The sequence below is a fragment of the Homalodisca vitripennis genome, chromosome 6 (genome assembly GCF_021130785.1).
Source record: "Homalodisca vitripennis isolate AUS2020 chromosome 6, UT_GWSS_2.1, whole genome shotgun sequence".
In the NCBI taxonomy this organism is placed as follows: domain Eukaryota; kingdom Metazoa; phylum Arthropoda; class Insecta; order Hemiptera; family Cicadellidae; genus Homalodisca; species Homalodisca vitripennis.
In genome coordinates, this window is record NC_060212.1 from 60,471,384 (window position 1) to 60,494,636 (window position 23,253).

The 23,253-nt window shown below is 33.9% G+C and overlaps 1 protein-coding gene across 1 annotated transcript in view; it reads left to right on the forward strand.

Annotated features, from left to right (window-relative positions):
* LOC124364358 (katanin p80 WD40 repeat-containing subunit B1-like) overlaps positions 1–23,253 on the forward strand; it is a 62,029-nt gene that overhangs the window by 26,532 nt on the left and 12,244 nt on the right. Inside the window, 10 exon segments of the mRNA XM_046819757.1 lie at positions 376–530; positions 2,230–2,348; positions 4,446–4,496; positions 7,623–7,845; positions 8,107–8,273; positions 11,288–11,433; positions 12,154–12,246; positions 12,249–12,305; positions 15,474–15,550; positions 16,695–16,769. Coding sequence (XP_046675713.1) covers positions 376–530; positions 2,230–2,348; positions 4,446–4,496; positions 7,623–7,845; positions 8,107–8,273; positions 11,288–11,433; positions 12,154–12,246; positions 12,249–12,305; positions 15,474–15,550; positions 16,695–16,769 — 1,163 coding nt within the window.

A 23,253-nucleotide genomic window follows, 5' to 3' on the forward strand; every position in this document is an offset into this window, starting at 1 on the left:
ATTTTTAATTGAATTTGTCCATGGAGGTCAGGTACAGAAATATTAAAGTACTTATTATTTAATGGAAATAGTATAATACTTAATTTCATATTGCAAATAATTAATTAGAACATTTTTTATTTTTCAATTCTAACCATATAAAGAATTATGTAAATAAAACTAAATGTAAAAGTAATTACAGACAGAAAATGTCAAACTTTTGACAAAGTAGTTTAACCTGTTATTTTAAAGATTTATTTAAATGAGTAGATTTTCTAGGTAAATTTGTAACTAAAATGCTAGGCAGGAGAAAAATAAAATTACATCATATGGACCTCATTGAAATAAATATATATTTATAATTGAAGATATTTTAAATCAATCAATTTCCGTCAGGTGGGAGCATCATTCCAGCTGACCACTGTATCACTGTGGATGGTAGACCTTATGAGAGTTGCCCCTCTCGGTGGTTCCACACCTCCCTCACCCTTTAGCCACGGCCAGAGTGTGCGCAAGAGCTTCACCAAGAAACCCGCCCCAGAAAAGAGCACGTAAGATTCTTAACAAGTTTTTTACTCTAAGCCATGTTACGAGAGTAGTAAACCAAGAAGTTTAAGGCGATACAAATTTGAGCTTAGGCTAGTGATAGTGAAAGAAATATTTTTAATATCAATTGTTATAAGTATTTTCCTTGTTGTGCCAGAGGTGTCCGTAAACTTATACTCTCTGTCCAAAATGATACATCATTGTACATGTTATACTAAGTCTTGCCAAGAAGTCAAATTTGTAGCCATTTAAAATTTTTTATGATGTTATCCCAAAAAGAATTCTTAAAATCTTAATTTGTTCAAAGAATGCAATGGGGGACAGATTTACGATTGTCTTGAAAATGCACTGAGTCATACTTTGTTTAAAGTTTGTTATTGATGATGGGATGTTTGAAAGGATAAAAGATAAAAGGATTTTGGACTTTTGCCATCGTTATATGTTACAAAATTTATAATACGGTTTAAGGATTGAAAGCTATTCTCTTCGTCAGATGGGAGATATTTAGTACATCAAAAGAAGAGAAAAGTAAACATACAATCAATTTGTCCAGACAGTAGAATTAAACCCAGGTGTTGTGACTGTCCAGGATGCAAGTCACGAGCACAAGAATTCAAAAGCACTAACATATGCCATATCACTGTAGGCAAAAACGGGATACTAACAAGAAAATCAATTGAGTACTTCCTGGGGCCTTGCAGTAAGTCATCTTAAACAATGAGTCAGGAAGGCGATGGTCGGGAGGGTAAAGGTAACCTCCGGCACTATGTTTTGGTCCTAGACCTTAATGTCATAGTGTGTTTATGAATTTTGTTGATTGAGATTCATCTGATTGTTAAGAGCATTTTTGAGTTTCCTAGTTGTTTCTTTCTTTAATATTACCCGAAATGGCTAACCACAACCAAAGGTTGACTTAGTGGTTTGTCTGTTAATATATGAATGTAATACATTGTGAGAAAAATTTTTTTTAACACAAACTTATTTAGGCTTCACACATAAAATTAGCAAGCACATGGCAATTGTCCGAAATCTTATTATCCTTTCATACCATTATTTTGCTACTACTAAGGATATGACATGGTATTGGTCCGGAAAGCTTGAGATACATTTCTCTTTGCTCAAAAATACATTCTTCTATTTTAACCATCATTCTATATAGTTTGTATAATAACATAGTTTATAAATTGGAGAAGTGGCTGGTTTAGACTTATAAGGGTGCTACGCAAATTAGCATTGTTCACTGTAAAAGAAGATAATGTGAATTAACTTTTTTATGTTATTGATATTTCACATATCAAAATACTGTTTTATATATATATATATATAAAAAAAAAAACCACTGTAACATAAAAAATATAATTGTATCTATAATAATGGCACTTTGTTCACTGTCGTGAAGCAAGCAACGGTTCATATTGTCAGACCTTGTGGTGTTTGTTATACTCAACTGCAAAATACTTGGCAATATCGAAGAAGAATTGAACAATTTACAGCCAAATATTCAGCAAAGTTACTTACATGAATAAACTATATATTTAGCCAAATAATGAACTGAATCATATTGTATTAATATTCCCAGTATATGTATGAAAATAAAAATTTTGTGTAATGTTATGGAATATAATTCAATTAAAATATCAGTAAATAAAATACTAAGTTCTTTGTTAACTATGTAACAATACTAACTAATACACTGGTTCACAGAATTAATGTGAAAACAATAGAAGAAGTAGATAAACTAGAAACAGATCCTGAGGAAGAGAACCATGCAGAGATTCCGGACATGAATGACTACAGGTCCGTCTTCCAGCCGAGGACGTCTCGTAAGTGTAAATCAGTATAAAATAAATATATAATAAATAACAGCCAAGCAGCCGTACTGACATGGCGTAGATTTGGTTGAAAGATTTTCATTTAGAACTTGTACACATTCAGTTGACTGGAATTGGAGGAATGACGTTTTGGTTACAATAAATTAAAATCACATTGAAATATTTCGAATATTTATGAAACAGTACTCATTTTAGTCTCCAATAAACCAATACTATGGAGTATTGAAAGAACTGGCAGAACTTAATGAAATAGGTAGTGTTCAGTCCATACATACAGACTGATCTTTAGCCTTTGGCCACAAACTCAATTTCATTTCTTTTTTCCTTGAACCAGGACAGGAGGAACTTGTGTCTCAAGTCCCTACCACTTTTTTTATCAAGAGTTATTACTTGGATGATAGGCAGACAAACGGACTGGCCTTTGATCTTTAGACCCCCTAAATCAATAGGGTTCGTCCTTGAACCAAGAGGAACCCATGTACCATGGTTCAAGTCTCTAGGACTTTTCTATCAAGCGTTATCACATGGACGACAGCAGGCAGACAGATGTCCTTGGGTGTATTGACCATAACATCAATAGGGTTCTTATTGAACCAGTGTACCAAGTTTTAAGGTAGGACTCTCTATCAAGAATTAGAGCACAGATGTCCAACAAAGTCACGATTTCAAGTAGACCCTTTTGGGTTCAATGTGGTTTCACGTGACAATCTAAGGCCAAATAACAGGCTGACTGCAATGATTTCATGTAAGTGTCATGTGGTTTAGTACTGACCATAAGTATATGCAATCTAGCTGTGTGAGTTTGAATTACGTCCAGTGAATTGTTATATAGAGCTTTGAATTGTATTCTTTATTATTGAGAAACAAACCGATAGCTCAAATCAACTGTATCGCAACATCATCTGATTTGTTGTTTTTTACACACCGGTTTGTGATTCATGAGTACTTGTAAAACAATAATTATTTTGTAATAATTTTTAGTCAGTTACAAATTCAAAGGTTATTAGTTTTTAGTATAAATACTATTTCACTGTACAGTAAGTGCAAAATAATAATGATACAAATTAATTTAGTATGTGCTTGTAAGTGTTGTAGCTTTAGACCTATCTGTGAAATTTGGTTGTTTTATGCATAACAATGTACAATTTTTAGTAGTGTTGCATTATATCTATCTTTTAGACATTTTTTACTATTTACTCAATTTGATTACAACTAAAATATCTCATTGTACGCTCAAGACCAGGAAAAAATCCCGTAGCAGACTAAAGTGAGTTTTTGGAAATCCCTGTGTTGAAGAGTTAATAAAGTATCAGTTAACTTTTTTTTAAATAGTTATACCCTGTTGGTTTCAGCTTCATACAATCCTAACTAATCTAGAGTCAATAAGATCTCTGAACTATATTTATTAAAGTACAATGATTAAAAATTCTTTTTCAGTAACTGTAGTCAATAATTTTATTTTAGAGAATTGAATTGCATATAAAATTTTTATCTTATTGCTTAGATTAATCTAGTATTATTAAAAAAAAAGTGTGTAATTGAAAGTTTGAACAGATTTCATGGGTAAAAAAATGTATTCTTTTGTGCAGAACAGTGTTGTGTTGTTTCTATATGCTAATAGAATAAGAGAGTTAAGATGTTTCTACATTTATTGATGTCTGAAATGAATGTTATTACATAGTCTGATTTCAATTTACGCTGCACTGAAAGTTTTTATTTGTTAAATTTTAGTACAATACCAACTGGTATTATTTGCTCAGTTCATTTACTATTGTAGTATCTGATCTTCCTTGTTGCAAAAATGTGTGTTTTAAATTGACAGCAAAGCATTAGTTAATTGTACAATTAAAATGGTATATTTGCACCAGTTCATATGTATGCTTGTTGCAATGTCTTCTAACAATGATTTCATCGTAAGCTATTCCAATGTATTGTCTGTAAATTGTACTCATCTACCAACCACAAGAGTATCACACCGCTGTTAGTTTTTTTGTTGAACCGTTTGTGCCCATGCCCGTAAGTTGTACCCGTACATACCCACCCATCTGTATGTAGTGTAGCCCAGCTTAGTGTACTGTCTGTTCGCAGTGAACCGAAGTCCACCTCCCAGCTTTGCACCACCTCCTGTTAGCGATGAAGGTAACAGTAACATAGTCTAGCTTACATTATTGCATTTTTTGTACAACTTTACATAAGTAGTTAGTAGCTTTTGTGATTTAGTCTTGTTCAGAAACCGTGAAATGAGCTGCGAACATTCTTTGAAAATATTAATTCATTCATTTCTACTTTTTCAATAAGTATGCAATTCATGTGTGAAATAGATTCTGATGTTCAGCGTAAAGCATTGCTATTCTATAGGCATACTAGCTAAGGAGAGAAAATCTAATGTTTTATTCCAATTTTAAAAATATTAATGATCTTCAAAAAATTATTCTATGGGTATACAGAATTTTCAGTAAAATTTGACTTTATAGATTTTATTAGACTTACTAGTGCATGAGCTGTATTAGTATATTAAATAAGTAAATATTTCTAATTTGATTTAAAATTGCAAAATATTTATTTTCTTGAATCAAGTAACATTATTTATTGATTGCATAAATTGTAATGACTCATTTCATACACCCATCTCACATTCATTTCAATATTTAATTTAATTTAGAAATTTATTAGTAATAATAATTAAGGAATAATAAATAAACAATAATAAATACAAAATTAAATTAATCAAAATTCACCTTATTACATATAAAACTCAAAAGTTATAAAGTGAACTAAAGTCAGTGATACAGTGTGCAGGGATGATTGTTGAGTGAAGAGAACAGAGGTTTAAAAGTTGAGAGGAGAGAGGGATATAGAAGAAGTGAAGCAAGATTAACACTTTAAATAAAGAAACTGGTTACATTTATTCAGCAGTATTTGAAAGGTTACTTACTTACTCTTACTCCCAGGGCCATTTATATCGGAGGTGATATTTAGCCGCACCAACAAAGCTCCTCCATCTTGAACGGTCCTCCGCATCTTCCTCTGAAGCGCCCACCTTCTCCATATCAGCCTTCACCTGGTTCCACCATCTCACTTTCGGTCTCCCACGGGGTCGTCTTCCTTCTGGGTTACCGTACATTACCCTCCTCAGTTTGCATTTCTCTTCTCTTCTCAAAACATGGCCTGCCCAACGGAGTCTTCTGCACTTTATTTCTCCTATTACATCCGTACTATTGTAGAGCTCCCTGATTTCTCTATTATGTTTTCTTCTCCATACCCCTTGTTCATATGATGGCCCATAAATTTTACGTAAAATTCTATTCTCGAAAACTAGAAGCTTTTTCTCATCCTTCTTATTTAGCCTCCACGTTTCAGATCCGTACAAAAGCACTGGACATATAATTGTTTTGTATATTCTAGTTTTAGTTTTGTGAGAGAGAGATTTGGTTGAAAGTATCCTATTGCATGCATATGCACATCTATTTGCTGAGTTGATCCTATTTTGTATCTCTGGTTCATCTGTGTTTTTATTTGATATTGTGACCCCAAGGTACTTAAAGTTCTCCACTTGTTCGAAAACATGCCCATCAATTTGTAGGGGTCCTCCTCTTTGATTTTGATTCCTTCTAAAGTGCATATATTTAGTTTTTGCATCATTCGTCTTCAACCCCACTTTCTCTGCCTCACTCATAAATAGTCCAGTTAGTGACCTCAAATCATCTGATTTGAGATGATTTGAAAGGTTACTTTATTAAATTCATATTATCACTGAAGTACACAGAAGCAGAAGACAGACATTGGGTGAGAAAATTCCTTTTAAATTTAACAGTGATTCATTGGAAGAATATAAAACCCAGGAACATTCGATTTGGCTAACAATTCAAATTTAATATAATTAAAATTTAACAAAATTATTTTTTTAAATTACAATATCTTTTATTAAAAAACAATACCTAATATTTCTATTTCATTAAGCCAGCACGACCACCCTGCCCTAAAATTTAAGAACTGTATTTAAAAATTTACCATTTTTGTATCCTCCATCTTGTTTAAAAATTCAAACCTGTATGTCAATTAATTTACCATCATTAAAGTTCACATTTGTATCATACTGAGTTATTTATTATTTCTAGCTATAATCATCAGAATACAAATTAAGTTTAATCATTCATTTATTTAAAGTGTATATAGTAGTAGTATATTACAAGATAAAATTATTTTACAAACCGTATTGATGTTACACTGAAACTTTCTTGTAGAATATCTTATTAATATATCTTATAACGTTATTGTCAATATCTGATAAGCTCTAATATTTTTAAGTGATTGTTTTATTTGCGTATCTGTACTTAACCCTCTCCCGGACAATCACCATTAACTGCTTTATCATTGCTCTCTGTTTTGTGCTGCCACCAAACGGCCAATTTTGGGTCTGCCCAATAGACAGTACTGTTGTCCTCTTCATTGCATGTTTTTATGCCTAGTGAATCTAGGTTTAATACATGAAATGTTACATCGATCTCTTTATTGGCAGTGTTTTAGCAGTTCTTCATCAAATTTCCTTCAAACTTCTTTTGCTATTTTTTTATTTGTTATTATTAGACCTATTTCTAACCTGCAGGTGCTGTTTTACTGACACATTGTTATGTTGTTTTTAAAGTTTTTCGTGCGAGACATGTACTCTTATTTTAATATAATAGTACAAACAAACATTTCTTGTACAAATGAGTATTCATTTCTATTTAGTTTACATTATAGGCTTAATAATTTTTTAAATACCACCATGTTTTAGAAAGATTAAGAAAATTTACAATTATGTTTAATATGTAACAGTTTTGTTTAAGTAGAGTTGTTAAAATAATAAAAAAATGACGAATGTGTTCTTCCGTGATGTCCAATAAAATTAAATCCATAGCATCAGAAGTATTTCATGGTAATTCGATCGGGAGGAGGGTTAATTATTTCTCTAAAATCATTCAATTTTTTGGGTTATTGTTTTAACACTTGGTAAGAAAATATGGATGTTCTCTAATAATACTAACTTCATTTGTCATTGCACTCATCACTGCAATATTGTCTTATCGCTCATATTTTATGTTTTAAAGTACATTTTGTGATTGCATTTATTTAATTGTGAAAATCGTAAATAGCCTTAAAATTCAGGAACCTCTGATTCTAGATACTTTAAATATCCTGGGACCAGATTGTCAAAATGCAGATATCCAAGCTGAATAGTTTTTATCAGAATTGTTTTAGATAAAGGTTTAACTCTGATTGCAGACCTATCGCTGCCACCAATGCCCAGCGCTCCTCCTCCTTCTATGCTGGAGCCACGGACCCCCTCTCCCCCCAAATCCCGATCACCTCCTCCCCTTTCTTCACCCCGCCGCCGTGTTCCCAGTCCCTCCCTCGCCCCACCGCGTCCCCGCCAGTTACTACGGCGTCTCAGCTCGTGCAAGGACCCTGAGCTCAGCACATCACCTGACTCCGATTTTCCCACCAAGTAAGATTTAACAACTTTTTTAATGAATACCCAGCAAATTTCTGGTAAAATTCTGGAAAACCTAATTCAGGAAGTAGAATATAGACAAAATAACCGTAAAAATATAGAACATCTGAAAGCAATCAATAGTATATTGCATGCCATGACAAAGTGTAACCTTTCCATTCATTAGTGTTTGTGGGATCGAATTTAATACTCAGGCATAAAAGAAAAAGAAAACACTTCACCATCAACATTTACTTGACAATTTTTGTTGTGTAGGCTGAACGAGGGTCTACCGCACAGCCCCAGTGAGCCGTCTCTAGTGACAATCCGCTCCCCTGGTCACAGTCGAACATCTTCTGTTGGCCGCAACTTCCATACCCAGAGATCCTCCACCTCCACCTCTACCTCTACCTCGGGCAATACCAACAAGACTGATATCATTAGTAAGTCTTACATTAGTTATATCAATGAGTATTTAGAAAATATGTTACTATCTGGTATAGGTCCTACCATTCTGTGGTGTCTGGGTGGTCATTAATCCTTACCCGTACCTCCTTTTCCCTTTTCACTACGAAACTATCGTTACACCTCGTATGCACCAATATGTCTTTTACACACTATCTCCCACTTGTTTAGTATTTCTCACTATATACCTATTTCATCCTTTCTACATTCAATCTCAAGAACCTCATTTTCATGTAGATAGTCACATGTAACACTTGGTCTGTTGAAAATCAAATGTGAGTTGTGTGAAAAGAATCAGATATTCAGGCGTTACTCATTATTTACAGCAGCTACTATTATCAGATTTAGCACACACTATCTCTGTACCCTTCTGCTTGGGACAGAGAATAGCTCCCATTCATACCTTTAATAAGACGGTATTCAGTACATGTGTTTCTCATGTCTTTGTTAGATTTTTTTCCTTAAAAAATGATGGAACCTAAAGAACAGTGAATTGCGTCAAGTTTTTTGTTTCAAACTTAGGAAAACTTGTGCGGAGATGATTCAAAATGATCAAGCAAGCCTTCTAAGGGAAAGCTATATCATGGACTTTTTGTGAATTCGTGGTTCAACCGTTATATAACTGGTCACGATTTGAAAGTGATCTGTGTTCTGGTCGATTTTCCATTATCGTGAATCTCCAAAAACATTGAACATGTTCCTTTTACAATCAAAGCAGACAATCACTTAACCCATTGCCGATCGTGAAAACGGCGGGCGCGCGGGCCTTAGAGTACGAATTAATCCGTATTACAACGCAGCACCCGCAGTGGTTGCACGCCTACCTGCCTGCTTAGCGCGCTCGCTAATTATACATGTTTTCTTTGTTTATGTTGTTAATTATGTTATATAAACATTATACAGATCATATTAGACAAGTATATTATACTAGAAAAAATGTAAAAAAACAGGTACGTAACATTTTTACTAACGTTTTTTGCGTGTTGTAGCTGCTTGATGTAGGACGGATCAAATGTTTTACAGAATAAAAAAAATGTTGTAATAAAACTGTCACTTCAAGAAAACAACTAATCTAATATTTACAAAAATATTTACACTGTATTGAGACTTTTGTCTTAGTAGTGGATTTTAGTGTGATAGCCCGCTCGTCACTGTCAACATTAGTATCCGCGTAAACGTGGACAAATACGCGTGATAGAACCGTCTCCATCCTCAATATACCACTATCGACATCGATTTATCACTTCCAATTTCTAATAATAGTCTATCTAATTCAGATGATCGTAAATTGTCACCCATTTTATTTACGTACACGCACACGAGGCAAAGGAAAATCGAACTCCACGACTGTACGCCTCAGACAAACTATTTGTCGCAAATAATAACGTTATTAACCGATAACGAGGGGAGTAATTTGTGGACGAGTACCAGAGATAAGATAAAAAAGCCAGTCCAGGGAAAACAGACTATAAATATCTCCGAGGCTTTTAACACCGATAAGCGTTCAAAACAAATGAGTCATCCGTACCACGTCATCCGCGTGAGGGTCACGTCGTTGTGCTTTTGGTCCACCGCCTCGCTCCGCGTTACCCTCACGTCGTTGATCCGCAATGGGTTAACAGTGCACGAATTGAAGGATGATTTGGACATACCAAAAATTATTGTTGCCAAAGTTTTTTGTCTGAGTTTGGGTTTGAAACAAGTGGTTGTAAAATTCGTTTCCCAAAAATGCCCCCAGTAAAAATTCTGGACCACAAATAGTCCAGTAATTTAAGGTTTTATCTGCAGAAAATTCCAATTCCAATGCGCAAATTATATAAAAATATTTGTATAAATGAATAAACTATTGCTCACTTTTAAACATTTGTTTAAACAGTAAGCCTATATGTACACAAGGTTTGTTTGGCATGAGTTATATAACTACATTTCACTTGTCTTTATTGTATTTATTAACCAAGAGCACATTATTTTTACTTCATTCTCTTATATGTTGAATTTTTAATTTGAGTTTATTTTGAATTACTATAAAATTTGTAATACATCTCGCAGATATCTTTTAAATTGAAATTGATTTTTTTTAATTTTAAATATTGTTCTTGACATGGGTTAAGTCAAATATTTCTTTGTAAACTTTAAAATCTAAGTGAAGATAGGTAATACAAAATTGACAATTTTTTCTTAAACAATTAAATTAAATTGTTTCACACATGGCTATTTAAAAACACCTATGGGCTTTGCTATATTCACGTTTAACACACAGTGTGTTTGTCCTACCACTCGGTGAACCGAAGGCTGAAAGGCAAATAAGCTGTGTTATCCATTCTGCATTTTAGCAATAACCATTGTATTTCTTGACATTTCCACTAGAATGTGTTGGATACTCTCAGTTAGTTGTTTTCACAGTAATACAATAAACATCTGGTAGAATTAGCTCAGATGTTCGGTTAGATTATTAAGTAGCAGTTTGTATATTTTGTTTACTTCAAATAAATGTGAGTAAAACGTTAGGGTTTCCTATTAACTAGTTCAGATTTATTTATCTCAGGAATGTATAAACAATTTATAAAATTTGATTTAGATTTGCGATTAGTGCAATAAAGAACTGCCAAAAGTAAACTGTGTACACTGCAGACTGTCTGCTGCTGCTACACCATCTGCCACTGCAAATAACTCCGGCTGCTGGAGAAGGGTTTTCACCACCTGCAATTGACTAACTTATTTCTACAGTTTGAAGCACATCGTGTGAAGACAAATAGTTAATTAATAATTAAAAAGGAGACTAAATTTAGTAGGATTTATGAACTTCAATTGTGAAATGAATATTGAAATGTTTCATGTGAGTAAATTCAGGATTGTTTTCCTGAGCACTGAGTATTCTGATGTTAATTTCTTCTATGTCAAACATTTTTATCTCTTTTGAAATTTATTGGAAGAGAGGATTGAGCAGCTCTCAATGTACATGGTAATAAAGCAGTTTTTATTGTATTTTTAGATTCGCAAAACCGAGTGAACAACAATATGGTCGTCACTCAGTCAAGTGCAAGGCAGGTGCAAGTCTGTGAGGAAGATAAGGACTTGGACTTCATCCCCATGTCTTTGGACAAACCAAGTGGACTCAACATGGAGGAATTCTTACCGGTAAACCAGTTGAGGAATATAGATAAAATAACAAATAAATCAAGAACATTTTTTGACATTTTGTAATTAATAATATATTTAGAATGATGAGGATAAGGAAGGTCTCACCTTAACACTGCACTGAACTGGTGAACTGAAAACAAGCATGTTACACGCACTGTAGAAGTTGAGATACCAGGGAATAATCAATATCTGCACTCTCTGTGGCATATCGATAAAAAAAAAAAAAAAAAAAAACAACTGTGATGGTGAGGAAGTGTGGTAAAGTGCAAACACCATCAAATTCATGGTGTATGTTTAGATTTTGTTTGTTGACGTTTCTTTGATTATTACAATTTATTTAGATTTTCTAGTTATTTTTTATATCGGTTGACAAAGTGGCCCAATCCTAACAGAATGATGACTTAGTGGTTATCTGCTAATTTTATGTATGAAGCAAATACTGTATGGCAGAAGACATGAGCCCTTTATCACCCCTCCTAACAACCATCACGATTGCATTCTGTTGTTTCAGTTGGTCTCTGACTTTTTCCATCTATAAACATAACATTTGCTCAAAATTTTGTTAATGAGATAAGTTAAAAACGGCGTTATTGTAATTGTATTATATTTTGGATTATATATTTTTTAATTGCAAACTAGAGATTACAATAAATTGTTTAAAGATTGCTTATTTTGAATTTGGTAGTCTTTGGTTGAACTCATTTTTATATCGTATAGCAAAGGCTGCAGCAAACATTCCCAGAGATGTCGGAAGCGGAGGTCCTGTCGTCTATCATGCGCGGACACGAATACATAGTTAACATCCTCAAGATGCGAGAGAGCGGCAGCTACAGATTGTCTACTCCATGTGGCACAATAAGGATCTCAAGGTCAGTTGATTGTCATTTCGCTGCAAAGTTTTGTTATATGTCTCATTTACCTGGCGTCTTAAAAAGTTATTTTTTTGACAATAGCCTTTTATTGCTGTCAGTATATCCATCCAACTTCTCTCCTTTCTATATTTGAATTCTCTAGTGCAGATGGTTCTAATGGCTGTGTATATCTTGAAACGTGTCAATCTGACTGTAAATGTATAATCACATACTTACTTATATCTTGGTAGTATCTTCAGAAAAATAATAATTTAATAATTTTTTCAGTAACACTAACTTCTAAAATGGCTAGTGTCATTGAGGTTTTCTCATTAACTGAAATCATTGTCCTATTTTCTGTGTGTTTTTTTGTTTTTTTTTCAGTATGCAGTACCTTTCATTAAAGTGAGACACTTTTGAATACCCTAAGGGAAAGATAGCAGAATACAGTGGGACTACAAAAGCAATAAAAAATCATGAAAAAATTGTGTTGGCATTTCTGTACCGTTGAAGGTTAAGCCAAACTTTGAATAAAAGCCATTGAAGATTTTAAGAGAGCTATTGATAGGTGTTTTACAAGTTTGAAATATCATAAATTTTAACTACTTAAAAAAATTGGAAATGTGCTGAAGTGACAATTGTAACGTTTATTTTGAAAGAGTACTTCTTTGGTAACTTGGATTAAAATTAGTATTTCCTCAAAAATGTTGTGAAACTGTACAAATTTTGAATTTTGGACCACCGTGTAAACAAGAAGCGAAATAAATTAAAACTTTTTTCAAAATGGTTAGTAAATACAGACTTTCAAATGAGGTATGGCTTGATCTACCTTTACATTTTGAAATCTTTAAAAAATTACCCCTACCCCTCAAAAGTATTTAAAATTATTTTCATGAATACTCTGGGGTTAAAATAAGGGGATTTTTATTATAACAAAGAAGGTCAAATTCTCCGTTTAGCCGCTATACATTGCAGGTAGGGGTGGTTTGCCCCACCCTGTATTTTGAAAATAATTTTCAGCACCAAAATGACACCCTTAACATGCAATCATACATTTATTTATTTCCACAATGGCACACGCTGCAGTATTTGCTCACATGTTGTGAGATGTCTCTCACCCTCATAATATTAATCTTTTTAATATAATAATATTTTTGAGTATTGTTTGGTATATTACCTTAATATATGTTATATTCTTCTGTAATATTCCTTAAATATTGTTTTATAAATTTTATCCCAACATTATGCAAGATCTAGGTTTTATTTTAACTACGCTGCAACATGCAAAATTGTATAATGAATTTGTGGCAATTTTTGGTCATAGCTCTTTTAAGATTAATGCATCTCAGCTTTATCTTTTAATTTCAATTTGGACCATTATGTTCTTATCCTCAAAATGGCTAGACCTAAAAAATGTACTAAGCCTAAGTGCTTTAAGAATTTTAAGAATTTTCTTAGTGCTTTAAATTCTCAGGATTGTTTGCCAATGCCTTAGGTATTACTTCCTTGTACCATATCAGATAATACTATTAAATTTTTTTCTGTAACCTTATTTTATGTTTATATCTGCGTTAAGAGCTCCCTTTGTTAGTTTGAGTCATCACATCCCAAAGATATTTAAAAATCATTCATCCCATAAAGAAACAATTTCTTATACAGTATAATCTCATTCAGTCGGATCTCCGGGTAACCCAGATCGGTTCAACAAATTTTAAATTAGCTTTTTACCTTCCGCCCAGACTTTCAAGCGAGGTACGTATGTTTTTTTATTAGTAGACTGTTCTTAGAAGAATAATTACATGTATTGCGACTTTTTGCGATAAAGATGTCAATAACAGGGAGGATCAGTTACAAGCCATGAGGAAGCAGCATCTCATTTGAGTTATCGGTATATTTCGAACAATAAAGATAGACAACACTGGCCGAGCTTCTCATGTTGAAAAGGATGCATGACCGAACGGTACAGAAACAGCATTCAAAGAGAACGCAACACAAATTAACAAAATTCTTTCAGAAAAATTAAACTGTATATACTGTAGTATACTTTTTTCGTGATGTGTATTTTAAGTATTTTTCTACAATAAACAAATATTGTATTATTTGTACATATTGAAATGTATTTTATCAACATTCTTCGGTTAACCTGGATTTTCGTTATGTCGTATTGGCCACTGTGAAGGCTGGTCTGACTTAACAAGGTTGCACTGTATTAGGTAATATCCATTTCTTTCCTTATTGCTAAATATTGTTTTACTACCATGGACTTGAATCCCAACTACATTGATTTCAACCTAAATATGAGTATTTTATTTATTAGTAGCCTATTTACTACTTCTGCCTGTGACATTAATTTTATTTCTTATTTTTATGTCTAGTTGTAAGTGTTGATACATTTTAACATTTTAAGCAGCAAATTTTAACTGAATCAGAGTTTTCATGGCTTACTTCACCCAGATAATTTTGGTTTGCCAATTCTATCAACAGTACATATTTTTTTAGAGATGAGTATGAATTAGTCTATTTCACTATTTCAAGGTTTTGTGCTCATTTAATCCTTGAGCTACAAATAAAACTGTTCTGTTACAGACAGCCGTAGACCACGCTCTCACTCTAAGGGATCAGTCAGTGATAGTAGATCTGCTTGGAGTTATCACCTTGTGCTACAAATAAAACTGTTCTGTTACAGACAGCCGTAGACCACGCTCTCACTCTAAGGGATCAGTCAGTGATAGTAGATCTGCTTGGAGTTATCACCTTGTGCTACAAATAAAACTGTTCTGTTACAGACAGCCGTAGACCACGCTCTCACTCTAAGGGATCAGTCAGTGATAGTAGATCTGCTTGGAGTTATCACCTTGTGCTACAAATAAAACTGTTCTGTTACAGACAGCCGTAGACCACGCTCTCACTCTAAGGGATCAGTCAGTGATAGTAGATCTGCTTGAAGTTATCACCTTGTGCTACAAATAAAACTGTTCTGTTACAGACAGCTGTAGACCACGCTCTCACTCTAAGGGATCAGTCAGTGATAGTAGATCTGCTTGGAGTTATCACCTTGTGCTACAAATAAAACTGTTCTGTTACAGACAGCCGTAGACCACGCTCTCACTCTAAGGGATCAGTCAGTGATAGTAGATCTGCTTGGAGTTATCACCTTGTGCTACAAATAAAACTGTTCTGTTACAGACAGCCGTAGACCACGCTCTCACTCTAAGGGATCAGTCAGTGATAGTGGATCTGCTTGGAGTTATCACCTTGAGGCCGTAAGTGTTGTCGTGTTTTTTTTGTGCTTTTGTTGGGAATTATAAATCAAGTTGTTAACATTTTTCTGCTGTTACAAATTTTAAAAAAAATCATAAACTAGGTTTTAAAGTAATATTGACTGCATTTCGTCAGTTCACAATGGCCTTTTTGAGTTTTATATCTCTAATTTTAGATTAACCCTAGATCTGTGTTATCAAACTCATATTCTAGTGTATGCTTAATTCAGTGCCAGGTCCAATATGTTATTGAAGATTTGTTGTAGCAAGACAAATTTACTCAATGGAAAGTGCATTGAGTTTTATACCAATTGAAAGAGAAAATTCCATAACACAAGCAGATTTCTTCCTCCTGAATAAATTACAACAATTGAATGAATGAATGATTCTCTTTATTACTAATATTTAAACACAATTACAAACAGAAACTGAAACGTAAAATACTACTTTTAAAATTGTTGTACTAAAAATTATAAAAACAAGGTTATACTAATTATCTATATTTAAACAATTGCCCTTATTTTAATTTGTTGGCAGTAAAATACAACTGAGAATCAGATCATATCAGATCACAATCAATTGGTTGCTGTTTTGAATAAAGATGTGTCGAAGCCAAATCTTGAATCTCGAGCACACTGAATCTTAGACAAAGATTCAAATTGATGAACAGATTGACAATCAAATCTGCAATCATTGGTCCGCGATGGAATCTTGCAGTACATAAATTACTGATTGCTAAATTGTGAAAGAGCCATGAATTTGATGATTAGGATTGAGTGGGAACCCTGAGTTTAATAATTAAAGATTAGACAAGTAAAATGAGGTTTCTTAGGAGTAAAAGACTGAGCAAAGACAAATAGATTAATGAGAGATTACATTAGTGAAGAATAATAACTACAATAAATTTAGGAAAGGATATGAATAGATGTTTTGTTTATTTTGTAAAGAAGAAGAAGGTAGAGTCAGAGATGAATGGCAGGAGATATGAAGAATGGGATAAAAGAAAACAAAAATTGAGTGAAAGAGTGGAGGAGATATTGTAGGAAATATAATAAAAAAGAGAAGATGCAAGAACAGAGAGTATACAGGAGTACCACTGAAACCTACAGCCACAAGATGTTTTTGTATAACGTCATGTTTGTTTCAGGGGTATCTGGAACCTGGACTTGTGCGTTTCACTACTGCCAGCCATTGCTGAGCTGCTTCAAAGCAAGTTTGAAATGTAAGTATTGGATGTTTTTGAACTTAATGTTGTAGTTGCGTGTTAATTATTTTACATATTCTGCAAATCAACCAAACCCTGTGCCAATGATCAAAAGAAGTCTGAAATTTTGTCATCTCCCCTGACCACTGAACTAACTTGTATACGAGGTATGTTCAAAAAGTAATAGGAATTTTAAGTTTCATAGAGTTTGATTTCCAAGATTTTTTTATTATGTTGATACTTATGCTCCTGGAGTATAACAAGATTTACAGCTGTATTCATTGTTTCGTTTTTCAGTGGCAGCTGCTAAGGTTAGATGGGTTTTATGAACTGTATTAAAAAAATTGATCAAAGAATATGTATCAAATTTTGAATTAAAAATTAAATAAAGTATAACAAAGTTTTAAAAATATTAACAAAGGCCTACGGTGAGTCTGCTATGAGTAATAAAGGGGTTTACGAGTGGAATAAATGTTTCAAAGGTAGGCGTGAAAACAGTGAAGGTGACAAACATTCCGAGCATCCCAGCACAACAATAACCAATGAAATGTAAAAACGTGGAAGAAATTATTATTAACGATAGATAGCCTTTTATGATCAGAGAAGTGAAGTGATGATGTTGGCATATCAGTTTTTCTTCATCTTCTATGGGCGGCCTATTGCCATGCATTTATGCCTCAAGGGTCTTTTGCGCATCCTGGAAGCACACTATGAAGCCGACCAGTCTACAGTTTCAACAGTTTGACAAACCTCCGAAAACAACCAATCAGGTCCTCCTGGGGAAATTCACCACCCTTGTCCAAACTACCCACGATGGCATACCCCTTGCTATTGCAAGGCAGTCAAAGAGCAAATATTCAGCAGTTTCCTTCTGCTTGTCTTACATTATACAGAGCGGATTCTTCCGAAGGATATCGACTCTGTGAAGATGCTTCTTTAGGTTACCATGTCCCGTAATCCAACCCATAACTCGAGAAGACACCAATCTACTTAGTGAGAGAAGATCAGACCCAAATGCAGCCTCCTCCTTGTCTCATGTTCAGCGTGAACCCATTTCGAGACAGCCCCAAAGGATTCTAACCTAAAATGCCACAGAACGGTTGAGGTCCCATCATATTAGACTCTGAGCGCAAGTTAGCCAGGACATTGGCTCTTTCATTCTCAGAGATCCCCTCATGACCAGAAACCCAACAAACAGTTTGTTGATTCTGGCTAGGGAAAAACTACTTGATAGCAATCCCAGACAAGTTTTAGAGTTGAACACACAAGATTCCAATGCCTTCAATGTTGTCTGGCTATCTGTGAAACTGCTAATCGTCATATCAGCAGATGAAGATTCTCACAAGCACATTCCATAATGGCTGTAACTTCTGCCTGAAAGACTGTGGGATAAGGACCCATAGGAAGTACCAACTCCCTACATGGTCTCACCCCCAAAATTCCGGTGCCTGTGTCACTGTTTGTTTTAGAGCTGTTTTTGAACCATTTCAAGCTCCGCTGGTGGAAGAGATTTCTTTCCCTACGGCCAAGCCTCCCTATAAGGTATAACAATCCTAGAGGGTTTGTCGAAGAAAAATCTTTATAGCATCTGATCCGATATCAAGTGCAGAACATCTCCCTGAATCAGGATGCTAATTCTGCAGTGCTCCTGCTGCAGCCCAAAGCTGACCAAATTTCTGTCTGGTGAAGACATCAGGCACTCCTCTTGGCCATAGCTCGAATGACAATGTCCAGAGGGGCAAGGTTTGAGCTGAGTGGTTAATCCTTGTCATAAATTATACAGTCCGGAAAGTGTATTCCCATCATTACTTTTAGGACTCCCTTCGGTTCAGTAATATATATATATATATATATATACCTTGATTGTCCCTGGGACCACCAAGCGGCAGGATGGGACTTTTTGCTAATAACTTCTCAAGCCTTGCATAACCCTGCACACTCTTAATGTCAGTGCAGAGTTTCTTCCAGACTAATCTCTTAGCCGTACGGACCTTGCAGTTGTATAGTGCAAGAGCATCATGGCATATCAGTTGGCTCATGCCATGAAATTGTTTTGAATGTTTTGGGTATGAATCGTGTGGCATCAAAACTTATTCAAAGTAGTTGAATTTTGAGTTGCTAAGGTAACAAAGCATGTGCTTACAATAATTATGACATGAAAACTAAGACTGAATCTTCCTAGTGGAGGCATTCTGGATTGCCAAGGGGAGAAAAAAAGGCTTGAAAAGTGCAGTTGAATATGAAGATTATGCTCAATGTTTTCTTCGATTTTAATGGCATAGTGCATCATGAATTCGTGCCACAAGGTCAGATGGTCAATAAAGAGTACTACCTGTTTGCCTGTAGCAATCTGAAAAAAATAGCAGGATTTGTTGCAAAAAATTCATGGGTTCATAGGTCACAATGCACCTGCTTAAACTTCATTGATTGTTCAGGAATGTTTGGTCAAAAACAGTACTCCATGCTACCCACTTTTTTATTTCCAAAAATTAAGAGAACCTATCAATCAATCATATTTTTATTGCTTCCAAAAATTTTACATTGCATTTGCCATCAATAAATAAAGCTAAAAAGCTTGCTGCGTACTATTCTAAGATTCATTCATTGCTAGCATACATATATTAAATTACATTCTCTCTCTCATTCATATGGCTTAACTAAGTATCGGTACTTAGTTACGAAAATTAGTAGTCCCAGCGGCGTAACATGAACTCATCTACATAGTAAAACACATCAGGCACTAAAAGGTCCTTTAACCGACACCTTTAAACAGGGTTGGGTTGTTGACGTTTTTATGCTCTCAGAGGGATTATTAATTAATCTGACAACCACTTCATTGGCAGGCCATGCACCCCATATGATTCCAATTTTTGCAACAGAGTGCCATGGTGAACACAATTAAAGGCCTTGGAAAGATCGAGAAATTCACCAACTGAGTGCTCTTGACCCTCCAAACCCTCCACGAGGCTTGTGGGCATCAATTGTTGATACGTTTTTTGGAAGTCCAAATTGGCTTGAAGACAAAATGTCAAACCTATTGTGGAAATCCACGAGTCTTGAAAATTGAAATCACTTTGGCTGTTTTTAGCTGAGCTGGAAATATTCCTATTTCAAAGGTCATATTAACCAGTCTTGTCAGTGGTCTCAAAACATGCTTTAGGCAACGTTTGAGTAACCACAATGACATGTGATGTCACATGATTTTTTTGTGTTGAACCCTCATATCACCCCCACAACCTCATTCTCACTATCAGGAGAAAGCACCATGGACAATACCGGTCCCCTTACAGGTTCCAAACTAGACCTACTGCCACTCAAAGGCAGTCAAAGGCACTGCGTGCATAAAAATTACTAAGCTCCCTGGCCACTTCTTCAGGGGTTTTAAAAGTTCATCCCCAATTTAAATTTTTATTGGTTTTGAAAATTTGGAAAAATCTGGTTTTAAATTCGAGATAATAATGTCCCATGTTCCCTTGGATATATAGTCTGCTCTCTTCAGTCTACTTTCAATGTCTTTGGTTTTAGCTGCTTTTATGACTGTCCTGTAAGTTCTCTTGTAGCTTTTGAAAAACGTTTTAAACTGCTCATTTTAAGATTCCCTATGTATGGTGCAGTTAAATTTTTTTTTCTTGATTTGAGAATGCCCTGGGTAACCCATTGATTTTTTTGAAATTTTTTTTTCCTGAACATTATGAATGGGCAAGTGGCGTCAAGATGTGTGGTTATATAATAACTGAATGCGTTGAATGCCTCGCAAAATTTACTTTCTCGTGCAAAAACCGTTAACTTTTAGAAAACAGAAAAAACCGAAAACTCTGCATTTATTAGTGTACAAAAGCCTACTTACATTGAATTAGGGAATGAAACAACCACTTTCATATTTAACACCTTCGTTTTGTTTTCTTTTTCCTTCTTCTTTCTCCTAAGGTATAAACGTAGCACAAGCTGAATGTTATATTGTTTGAGTTTGTTTGGTGGTACATCAGGCAAGACACTTCAATAATAAAGTAATTCATCAACTGTATCTTTACATATTGTCGTCTATTTTTAATTTAAGAATGAAACCAAGCATGCTCCTTTCTGGGTATTTTGAAGCTACTGATGCTTTCTAATAACTTGTTATTTGAAACACTAACAAAAGCTCTGGTCAGGTCCCAAAAAAATTACTACAATAACGTTTTTATGAAATCTACAGCTCCTATAACAGACTTAATGATGAATATACCTGCTGTTAATATTGTAGCCTTTTGTGTTCAAAATCCATGTTGTTGCTTATCCAATAGCTGATTTTCCTAAAAATAATTTAGAAGTTGAATGAAAACAGTATGTTCAAAACTTTAAAAACTTCAAAATTTTAAAGACTGGAAGTAGTGAGACAACAATAATTTTGTAATAAGCAGGGTTTCTCAGATATCCCTTCTTGAAAATAGGTATGACGTCTTTTGCTAATTTTAACTTATGAGGAAAAATACCCTGCCATTAAAGAAGAAATTACTATATGAGCAAGGGGTTTCACAATTATACGCATGGCTTCTTTAACATTATTAATGGAAATATCATCATTTCCTGCTTAGAATTTATTTCAGAAGACAAAATATTTTTCAAATTGTGATTCTGTTACTGTTACCGTTACTGTTACAAACCGAAACGCATGTTAATGAAGGAAAGGTCTGACGAACACAGCAAGGAAATGTTTGGCATTACAAGCTCATCTACAGCTGCAACAAAGAAATTATTAAATACATTAGCCACTGCAACAGTTTGACTAACTAGTTTGCCTTTATAAGGCATCATCACATTGGAACTAGAGTTTGGGTGTTTGCAAACTTCAGATTGGATCCTTTCCCAAGTGGTCCTGATTTTGTTCTTAGAATTTTGTACTTTTTTCAAATTCTTAGTTCTTGTATGTTCTTCAAGTTCTTGCAAATTAGCTCAACAAATTCCATCCTAGTTCGCAAAGGAGCAAAGTGTTAAGCACATATTATAGCTAAAAGAATAGTATATGTATATATTATATAATAGCAGTAATCATTTTTTTTTCCTCTTGTTTAAGCCTCAGCTACAGCTATGTAGGCTTCGATGTTCACTGGTTTATCTTGTTTCGTGTCTATACATGATTGGCCCTCCCCGGGGTTTGATCCCGTGATCTCTCAGTTAGAGACCCGAGACTATAACCATTAGTCTACGGAGGAGGACAGTAATAATTTAATTGTATTTACACACTACGCCACACAGGACAAATTAATATTAAATCACATATGTTTAACTATTATTAAAAATCTAATTTACTTTTTGTATTTACTTTTGTGATGTGTCTGACAAAGATAGCCTTGCTATCGAAAGGCCTCACAAAAACAAAAGTATTAAATATTGGTTTTTTGTGTTTAAATATTATAAGTTAACTGTAGCCAATATAAGCTCCATCTTCAACATAATTATTCCATGTTTTAATGATAACAAGTCTTGTGCAGTTTTCTCTACGGATATTATTTGTAATGTAATTATCTGAATTAAGTGCTTATATAGACATTATAATTGCATAAAAATGACAACAAAATTAGAATTTTCTTCCATGATAAAAACTATTCTTGTTTAGCAATGAAGTGCAGAATCTCATTGAAAGCAGTAAAAATATAGAGGAAAGTAAGTTAAACATAAGCCTATGGTCGGAACACTAATTAATTGGGAAAGTAATAGGTTTGGCCACAATCAGATGTATTGTGTTAAATGGAAAATGAGCTAAGTGTCTTCATTTACTTATACTACACAACCAGGTTTTAAATTTAATTTGACTTCTGCATTATACTAGCAGTCATTATTTTGCATGGCAGTATACACTTTTAAAATTCATTCTAATTTTGAAAAAGGATATTGTAAAGTCACACATTACTTCTGTAGTATTACAAACTAGATAAATATTTATTCAATACTCAATAAAGTTTAAGAGGTTCCTAATAAATTGTAGGCATTGGTGTTAAAAGGATATTATTCTGAAGATGATGATGTGTAAAAAGTATCAAACATGTTTTTTTTTTTTGTAATTCCATAATTTTTAAGGTTTAAGATAAACATAACATATTCCATAATAATTATTTTGATAATTATAAAAGATTGCTCATACTTTTAGTTGATTTAAAACTAAACTAGTGTGTATATTTTACAAAAAATTATAAATAATTGCATAATTGTTTTCTGTCAAATTCTTACTAGGCGTACAATTTTATATAATGTGTAAGTAATGCATTTGCTGACTAAAAACAATTAGTACATTCTCTTTTATTTTCTGTCTTCTTTTTTATCTTTTGTAATCAATTTTTCGACATAATTTCCATCCTTGCAGGTGTTTGTTGTTTTTTTAGTGTGAAAATTCTATCAGGTCTTCAATTTTAAAATCTGCAGTGATGAAATGTGATAAAAGATGGGATTGTTTTATACTTTTCTATGTAAAGTTAAAGCTATGAAACTACATAAATTATAAATTTTATTGTTTATTAAATTATTT